At 38.9% G+C, this 9,876-nt stretch overlaps 1 protein-coding gene across 4 annotated transcripts in view; it reads right to left on the bottom strand.

Moving 5' to 3' along the window:
* Window positions 1-1,269: 1,269 nt before the first annotated feature.
* The window catches only part of TBC1D32 (TBC1 domain family member 32), a 95,843-nt gene continuing 87,236 nt past the window's right edge, over window positions 1,270-9,876 (bottom strand). For 3 of the 4 annotated variants that reach the window (XR_013540643.1, XM_020794087.3, XM_072997352.2), the window contains 3 exons: window positions 8,027-8,167; window positions 5,951-6,139; window positions 1,270-2,151 (listed from right to left, as the gene is read on the bottom strand). Coding sequence is in view for 2 of the 4 variants with exons in the window: in XM_020794087.3 (XP_020649746.3) it covers window positions 2,032-2,151; window positions 5,951-6,139; window positions 8,027-8,167 (450 nt within the window). In the remaining 2 variants the exon portion in view is untranslated. The remainder of the gene's footprint in view (window positions 2,152-5,950; window positions 6,140-8,026; window positions 8,168-9,876) is intronic. The other variant, XR_013540644.1, reaches the window with a different exon arrangement.

Raw genomic sequence — 9,876 nt, 5'->3', positions numbered from 1 at the left:
GGAGTAGATGGGATATCAATAAAGCTACTTCAAGGTACAGAGACTGGCTCTGTCAAAATGCCAACAATATGCTAACAGTTGTTGGTGGGTTTTCAGGTTCTTTGGCCGTGTTCTGAAGGTTGTTCTTCCTATCGTTTCGCCAGTCTCTGTGGCCGGCATCTTCAGAGGACAGCACTCTGTGCTCACCAGAGCACAGAGTGCTGTCCTCTGAAGATGCCGGCCACAGAGACTGGCGAAACATTAGGAAGAACAACCTTCAGAACACGGCCAAAGAGCCCGAAAAACCCACAAGCATTAGATCCCAGCCATGAAAGCCTTCGTGAATACAATATGCCAATATATAGGCTATGGTAGTCTTCATTACTATATATGGATGTGAAAATCAGACAAAGAAGAAATCTGAAGGGGAAAAATCAATACATTCAAAATGTAGTGTTGGAGGAGACTTCAACAGATACTATAACTAATAAGATAAATAAATGGGTTCCACAGCAAATCAAACCTGAACTCTCATTAGAAGTTGAAATACTGTACTTTGAATGTATCGTAAGTTATAACTAACTGGAAAAGACAATAATGCTAGGAAAAGTGAGAGGCAGTAGGAAAAGAAGACAAAACATGAGATTAATTGACTCAAGAAAGGAAGTTATGGTCTTTTTGTAAGATTTTAGTGTGGCTTTTAATGATACGACTTTTTGGAAATGTATAGCCTTGCTGTATAAGGTACAAACATCTAGAGAGGGAATGGGCTGAAATCCTGTTTTCACAGCTCCACACTCACAAGACTGATGACATCACCTGTGTCACCAATTAGTTTCTGACCCTCCCTCCCAAATTTTAAGACTCCTTGGGGAAGCCTTTGGGAGCCTCAGAATGGGACAGAGTCTTTAATGTCTGATAATCACCACCATTTTTAGACACTAAAGGCTCTCTCTCCATTCTGAGGCTTCCAAAGGCTTCCCTAGGTTCCAAGGGAAACTCAGAACCTGGGGGAGGAAGGGATTGGAAACTTTTAATTTTTAATAAAAGGCTGTAGTTGATGAATTGTATCCATATCTGGATACAATCTAGCCAAATTTATATACTTTTACATTTTAGTGATTCCAAATGGAAAAAATTATCAGATGTTTTCAGATGAAAACATTCAGAGAATACTTGCCCTTTGTTTTAAATCAGCAAACCAGATAATGTTCAGTTGTGCCACAATTTGATGCACCACAGAAGATACATTTCAGTACACATATTGCACAGACGATGTTAATACCTTGATTCCATGTCTATTTTTAAAATTTTATTAACAGTATAAATACAGTACAACATATATACATATAATGGAAGACTTCTTACATTCTCTTTTGACATGAGAAGAAAATAAGAAAACTAAAGAGAATACTGCATTTTATGCACTTTTAATGTATTCACTTAACCAAAATGTAAATTTCAAGGAAAGGTTTCAATATGTGTTGTTCAAAAATTACAGGTATAGAAAGTAATACCAAATATTTTATTCTATCTCAAAATGAGATACTCCAATTTTCTGTATTCAAATTGAGATACCCTTATTTCCTAACATCTCAAGGTCATTCTAGTAAAGAAATATACAGTATTGCTATTTTTCATTATCAACCAAGGCTGCATTCTCACTGTGGGTACTCAGGATTACTGTTTCTTACTGCCAAACCTGCATGCATTTTGGAAATTTTAGGGAGGATGTGAAGGGAGGCTATGTTTAATAATATGGAAATTACTCCTAGGAAATAAAAGAAGAATGTTTAAATAATTCAAGGGCAACTTCTGAAGCTAGTTGTAAACAAGGTGATAGTGTACAACTAGAAAAACACATTATTTTTCAGATGATCCAATTTAGAGGACGTTGTCCTGTGAAAACAGTATGCTAAAAGGCCCTATTAATGATTTGGCAGTCTGCATTTTTAGAATGGATGCCTTTTTACAGAGAAGGGCAGAAAACAACACACAGTGTTTCTTTAAGAACATAACTAAAATTTGAAATGAGATTCTCCTTTGCTTAATCTATGTGTTCTGCTCCCTAATGTTTCTCATGTCTCTTAGCAGCACTGGTCTGTAGGTTACAGCCAAGTTTTCCATGTATTTGACGTAATCGCTCACTTGAAATCCATGAAGTGCTTCTTCCTGCACATTGCAGAAAACAGAAATACTATCAGCTAAGGAAAAATGATGCACACTATCAGGCTAATGTATTTAAGCCCTTTCCATAGGTAGCTAAATTTAATTTTTAACCTCATTGACAATTATTCCCCCCTGTTTCTACTAAATCATGTGAATGCACATTGCAACTAAAGTAAGGAACCAACATGTCTCTTTGTGAATAATTCTCATTACTTATTTGCTGAAAGAATTAAGAGTTAAGAACCAAACACCGAACATGTCCATTAGTATGACTCACTACAAAGTTTCTACGGCGTATTAAATAAGGTTCAATTGGTAAGGGTATAGTTGAAAATTACCCTTTCCAGTAACAAAATGTCATTGTCATTAGGGATTATGGGAATTATAGTCTAACACATCTGGAAGGCAAACCAGATTGCTGAAGGACGTTCGAAGCATAAGTGATTTTGAGCTACTTCACATACTGTATAGCTGAGTGGTTTGGGTAACTGACTGTGGAGTCAAATGTTGGGAGTTCAATTTCCCACTATGCCTCCTTGACAGGAGTTGCACTAGATGATCCATAGGGTCTCTTCCAGCTCTGCAGTTCTAAGATTGTTGTTGTATTTAACAGTGTTTGGAAAAATAAAATTCCACATGCAACTTTAAGTTGACTCTCAAATGTGGTAATCTGACTAGCCCTGTCTGTAAATACTCCAGTCCTGAGGCTTAAGAACAAGCAAGCATAAGCCTTTGTGAACTGCTTCACTGGATGCTGCAGGTGAAGGGAGCTGCAATCCACAAATGGATATGTTCAAAATTCTTCCCGGTTTAATTGTTTTGTAAGCTACAAGATAAACCATTTAAAAATTTTATTGCATTTTGTATTAAGAATTATGAGAAAAGGCTTGTGTAACTGACTCTTTATAGGGAATTCATTCTGAACACATGCTTGCAGATAATACACTGCATACTATGTGCCCTAAACCAAAAGTCCCCAACCCCCGGACCGTGACCTGGTGCCAGTCCGTGGCCCGAGCCGGACCAGGCCATGGAGACAGACCTTCTGCCTCACCCCCCGCATACACTCACCCCCGCACAGCTAATTTGAACATGCGCTCCTGCTCCAGCGCACCCGTGCAAGCGCTGTGCCATTTGCACATGTGCCCAAGCGCCCGCACGAGCGCCATTTGCACATGTGCGAGAGAGCGCTTGTTCACGCATGCGCAAAAGCATGGGGAGTGCCCCGCCTTCCCCAGCTGGTCCGTGGGGTGAAAAAGTTGGGGACCCCTGCCCTAAAGTCTACCTAGAATTGTGCTGTTATGAACTATGGTCTGGTTTATGTGAATATGTCAGTGTGTATGGTGTGTGAGAGATAGAGAAGGAGAGAGAAAGAAGAGATGTGGGGAGAGAGAGACTGATACTCTCTCAGAATACCATGGGCTATCATAAAGATCACATAATGCAAAAGACAGTCCTTTCTTTACAGAAGCTGTCTCTTCCGCATACATTATTAAGAAATAACACTCCAAAGAACAGCAGTTTGTAACAGTTCCAGGAAAAGCTAAATAAATTTTTTTAAAAGCAAACAAATTTGACACATGGACTTTCAGATGTTTGTGGATAGAAGAGGGAGATGTAATTTGAGATGATACAATTTTCTAGTAATTAAAAAATGACTATTGAAGGCAATGGCATAATAGGTAATTAGCTGTTTTAAACATATGACACTTGCTTTAAAAGAAATATTTATTTTTTTCTGAGAGATTTGTAGTCGATTATTCTATTCTAGCAAAAGAAATCTATGTCCACAAGGAGATTTTCAGGAGAATAACCAACATGCTGAAGTCCTTTTGCATTAGCAATGCCCATCTGGATTGCAGAAATCTGGCTGATATGTTAGTGGCTTCAAATGAGAGTTATAAGCTCATTTGCATCTAACTGTTGCACATGGCTAGAGGTAGAATGGAGCCTCCAATTAATTACCCATTTTAATGATGCATCACTCTATTTTCATGCATTTAGTACTATGTTCACTTAAATTGTTCCTAGAGTGAAATTAACAACCAATTAAAGTCCATGGTATATACCGTATTTGCCGGCATACAAGACAACTTTTTGTCCCTGAAAAACATGCCTCCAAGTGGGGGGGGTCGTCTTGTACGCCGGGTGCATGTCTAGCAAACCCTCCCTCTCTCCCAGCGAAGTCACTTACCTGGTAGTAAGACCCAGTAGAGCCCCACTCCTAGCCTGGGAACAGCCTGACTCTAGCGCCGAACAGCTGACTGTCGGAACAGCAGAGAGACGGCAGCCATTTTGAGATGCGACCACATGGCTGCTGCCTCTCCAAAATGGCTGCCACCTCTCCAAAATGGTTGCCGCCTCCGAAAAGGAACCAAAAGGGGCAAAAGGAACTCTCCCCATGATGCAGCCAAAGCAGAATCACACATGCGGAAGAGGGGGTAGTCTTATACAGCAAGTATATAACAAACTCTACATTCTGAGTGGGAATGTTGGGGGGCCGTCTTATACTCCCAATCGCCTTATACACCGGCAAATACGGTAGTTAAAAATCAGTGGGATTCTGTTCTGGATTTCATTCCTAAATGTCTGTCGGGTTATTTAATTAGTAAACTAGGATATTTTGACAGATGATAAAAATTTAAATCTTGTTCTTTCCTCAAATATTTATTTCCACCTTTTCTATAATATAAATAGAATTAGCCCTGCTACTCCTTCTAAAATGCATTCAGTAGTTTTAATGAGAGTTTTATAATTTCTGACCTATCATCTGGCCCCTGTGCCTTAAGAGCTATTTAATCTTGATGGCCTGTCATCAGATGTTAACATGAATTCTATTAGGAGGAAAAACAGTTCTGGTGTGTTGTCATCTACGATATAATGAGGACTACAGTTCTGCCATGGTATTTTAAAATTAATGTCAGAGCTTTTAAATTAATGGTATGCTTGGGCATTCACATTATACAAGATGGCTGTTATAGACAGACCACAGCTCATGACATGTTTAAACAATTAATATTTCTTGCAAGCCTAAAATATTATGTTAATAAAAATTCAGCTCTGATGTTATAGTGATGGATACCAAATACAGCTGATCACATTTAATATTCACAAGGTCCAAGGCCATTTCTCTTTTCATGTAAGTCCAATTTGGAATTCTGGTTTGCCTATCCCTAGAACAAGGGTGAATAAGCTTCAGACGAAAGTCCACTTCTGGTTTCATAACTCTTGTTTTTTGAGGGCAAGGGGACTGAGCACCTTGAATAATTGTTCCTGGAGATTTCTAGGACCGGCAAGAAGCTGAATGTTTAAGCGGGGTATTGCATGTATGTATTTGTTTGGATGGGGTCTAGGGGGCACAAAAAGAGTGGAGGGATGCATGAAGATGTTGGCTGCCATTACCATGAGATTCACTCAAGCAGGGTGGCTAGAATGTGCTACTCTGATCATATGAATCATTGCTACGAAGCAGTGCCTATTAGCATGACTGCAGTCGGACAAAATTCAAGAGAAAGTGCTAGATCTATCACAATTCCCTGTATAAAAACTGTGCTATTCTACTGCTCTTTTTAAACTTCTGTTTCTTGGTCTCATTGTGTCACAGTATGGCCATCTTTCTGTGTCCATTTGCCCCTGTTTTGTCACTATTAAAGTGTACATGCCTACAACATGTGCAGAAAAATCCATAGCTTAAAAATGAACATTTTGAATACTACTTCTTGTTGGTCTCTCCAAATGTTTTACCTCAAAATCTTTAAGCTTATTCTGATATTAAAAGTTATAAAGCTAAACGAGAAATTACTTTAAGAAAAACCTGGAGGTCCTGCATCTGGGTATGCTGGAGAATTTCTTGCTGTAGATGTTTGAAAACAGATATACACATATATATCTGATAATCTGCGCCAAGAAAAATACAAATGGCAATATAATGGCAGATCTCACTCCAGTCCATGTAATTCCAGAAGCACTGAGTTAGCCACTGCTGACAGATCTAGAAAAAAAAATACATTCAGAGTTTAACTCTGTACCTTGCTCCAGAGGAGACATTTTATTGTCATTTAACAGATCAAGACAAAACTTCTACTCATTCATTCTTAAATCCTGTGGTATACACACATGATGAAGGGGAACATAGTATTTCTGCCATTCTCTGTCAGTTCATTAATTCAGAAAGTGTCTGAGTAACAGTTGCTTTAGCAACTATTTGAAAAGGGAGAGGATGCTCTATCTTTGTAGTCTGTGTTTAAACCCACCATTTCCATTTTAGCTAGAACTCCACTTTTTCAAGTTCTGGCTCTAATGAGAAGCCAACACAGCTACAGCAGTTGCTCCATCTTCAGATAGTCCCCTTCTATGATGGGGACGAAAAAGGATGCATGGTTGTCAAGCTACCCCTCACCACATTGGCTTTTCAGACATTTTAGTAACAGCTAGATATGGCTAGCACTTTTACAGAAGCATGTTCTTTCTCGGAGCTGTGTGTTTCTTCCAATAGCCAAAATCCTCTTGCCTAGTTATGCCGAAAAAAGACAAACACCATTACTTTTGGAAGCAAATTGCCTCACGTTAAGAAATCACTGTAGATATTATCTGTTGTGTAGTGAGTAGTGTAACTCAGCATGCAACATAATCGCTATGGTGATTTCTTAAAGTAAGGCAATTTGTCTCCAAAAGGTATATGCTATGCAAAAGGATTTTAGCCACTATCTTCTTTATAGGGCTGAATAATAAAAGTGACTTAGTAAAAAGAAACAGAAAGCTCAGGCTCATGAGTGCAGCATCAGTGATCCAACACGATTGTACATTACAGTGACAGGATGAAGTGAAATATGAACAAATTTGGTTCCTCCTCATCCCATAATTTCAATTAATGCAGGAACTGCAGTGTTCACCATTGTCCTTGTTCTGGTATATACAGCTCTGGAAACACAACTTCACAAGTTGTCTTGGCTAGAAGCATACCTAATTCTGAATGAGCGAATTATGTCACATTACCTTTTCCTAATTTGCCTTTGCAACATCCCCTTCTGGCCAATCCAAGTACGGTATATATACTTCTCTGCCTTCAGTCGACTTACTGCCAGCGATTAATGCTGACAAAACTTCAGGTGTGAGTAAAAATCTCTTCATTGATTCAAAGTTATTAATTAATCCAGAATTTTAATTTTTAGGCAATTTTATCTGTAAATATGTACTCATTTAATTGAGGAGTCTTACATGTTTTAAATAAATCTGGCAACATATGGTAATGAATTTGATTTTGGAAAATATTATTGTAATAATTGTTCTATTTTAGCAGCATATTTCAACTAGCTGTGAACTGTCAATCTTTTATATCTACACTACTTTGATTGCAAAATGCTTTAGAGTAGATTTGAGAAAATTTTGATGCTTTTATTTAGAAAATAGAAATACAAGTTACAAAGGCCAGTATAACAAATACATTTTTGATATCCACTCATAGGAATTTTTATTCACAAGAAAATCTTGCTATTCCCCTAAGCATTTATGCATTTGTCTCCTTTTGTAGGTAATTTGTGTGTGTGTGTGTGTGTGTGTGTGTGTGTAGATAGATAGATAGATAGATAGATAGATAGATAGATAGATAGATAGATAGATAGATAGATAGATAGATAGATAGATAGATAGATAGATAGATAGATAGATAGATAGATAGATAGATAGATAGATAGATAGATAGATAGATAGATAGATAGATAGATAGATAAGTACATTCAGATCACAGCAGCAAGAAGGCAAATCAACAACAACAAATCTTTTGGCAATTTCAGTCAATAGGATCTATAAGGCACTTTTATTTCATTATTGCAACTAAGGCAACCACTTCAAAAAATTTCTGGAACAGTTTTTGTATTACCTGTGATGAAGTAAAACCAGACATACGAAAAGCAGAAGATACAAGTGGCAACTCAGCCTTCAGCAACATCTCAACATAATGTGCACTGCAGAAATAGACTGGATGGATGCCAGACATCGCAGTGCGAGGAGGCAGGTGGATCTGACCAATGAAGGAACAATATACAAAAAAGAACATTATCATGCAGATTTTGAAAGAGCATGTTACTTTCTTTCTGCCTCAACACCTAAGCAGGATGGCAATTATAAACACTCTCCAACTAGAGAGACAGTACCAAATATCATCTGGTGCCTACCAAAACTACAGTGGGGTCTTGACTTGAGAACTTAATCCGTATTGGAAGGCGGTTCTCAAGTCAAAAAGTTCTGAGGTCAAATCTGCATTTCCCATAGAAATGCATTGAAAACCATTTGATCCGTATCTGCTCTTTTCCGTCCATAGAAACTAATGGGAAGCTGCTATTCTGCCTTCGACCACTAGATATTTTGTTTCTTTTTTTTCTTAGGTCAAGAAAGGTTCAGGGAAGGCAGGGAAAATACAGTCCAGGCAGTACAGTACCAGGCAGTCTGAAGACTGTCTCCCAATCCACTCTCTAAACGCTGGGAGGAGTGAGGAAACAGACAGGCACCCTTTTCACTGGCCAACAGTTAACTGAAAGTTCAAATTTTGCACTTTCCCTGCCTCCCACGTGGTTTTTTTTAGTTCTTAACTCAAATCTAAGTATGTAAGTCAAGTCAATATTTTCCTATGAGAGTGGTTCTTAAGTCAAAATGTTCTTAACTCGAGCCGTTCTTAAGTCAAGACCCCACTGTACAAGACTTTTTTTTTTTTTTGGTGGCAAAATGCAATGGAGAAAAGTTTGTCACATTTAGTAGCCTTTTTATAGTCTGTAACTTTAGTCTGTGGAACATCACTCCTTCAGTAACAGAGATTGCACACTGTTACTAGGCATCCTTCATTCTCGAGAGACTATGGTAACGTGCTCTGAAGAGAGGTCTTGGAACAGTGTCTAGTGTGGCTGAGAAGCCCAATTCGAGAGTGACAATCCCTTCTACATGGAACACAAATACAATCTATCTCCTGTCCAGCTCCATGATTTTGCTGGTTTGGGGACTGCCTCTTTGCCTCAGAACAAGTGTCTCTTCAAACTGGGAGAGGCCATGCTGCACCGCCTGCCTTAGGCTTAACAGTCAGATGTCAAGGCTTCCCATCTGTTGAGGTCCATTCCTAAGGCCTTCAGATCCCACTTGCAGATATTCTTGTTTCAGAGCTGTGGTCTCCCTCTGGGGCTGCACCAATTCTCCATACAGGAGATCTTTTGGAATCCATCAGTTATTCTCACGATATGCCTGAGCCAACATAGATGTCGCTGTTTCAGTAATATATACATGCTAAAAATTCCAGTTCATTCTAGGACTACTCCATTGGGAACTTTGTCCTGCCAGGTGATACCAAAAATGCATTGGAGACAACGCATATGGAATGTGTTCAACGTCCTCTCCTGCTGTGCACAAAGGGTCCAGGACTCACTGCAGTACAAGAATGTACTCAGGACACAGGCTCTATAGACCTGAAACTTGGTATATGCCGTCAGCTCCTTATTAAGCCATACTTTCTTTGTGAGTCTAGAGGACATGGTAGCTGCTTTCCAACTCGACATCTAGAGAGAGTGAATGTCAGAGATTATTGAGCCAAGGTACACGATATCATTAACAACCTCCAATTCTTGTGGAGAGATGGTAATAGAGGGAGGCGAGTCCACGCTCTGGCCCAATGCTTGTGTTTTCTGCAGGCTGATTGTTAATCCAAAATCTTGGCAGGCCTTGCTAAAATGATTCATAAGTTGTTGG

The sequence above is a fragment of the Pogona vitticeps genome, chromosome 1 (assembly GCF_051106095.1).
Source record: "Pogona vitticeps strain Pit_001003342236 chromosome 1, PviZW2.1, whole genome shotgun sequence".
NCBI classification, from domain to species: Eukaryota; Metazoa; Chordata; class Lepidosauria; order Squamata; family Agamidae; genus Pogona; species Pogona vitticeps.
This window is presented reverse-complemented; position numbering and strand designations above follow the sequence as displayed.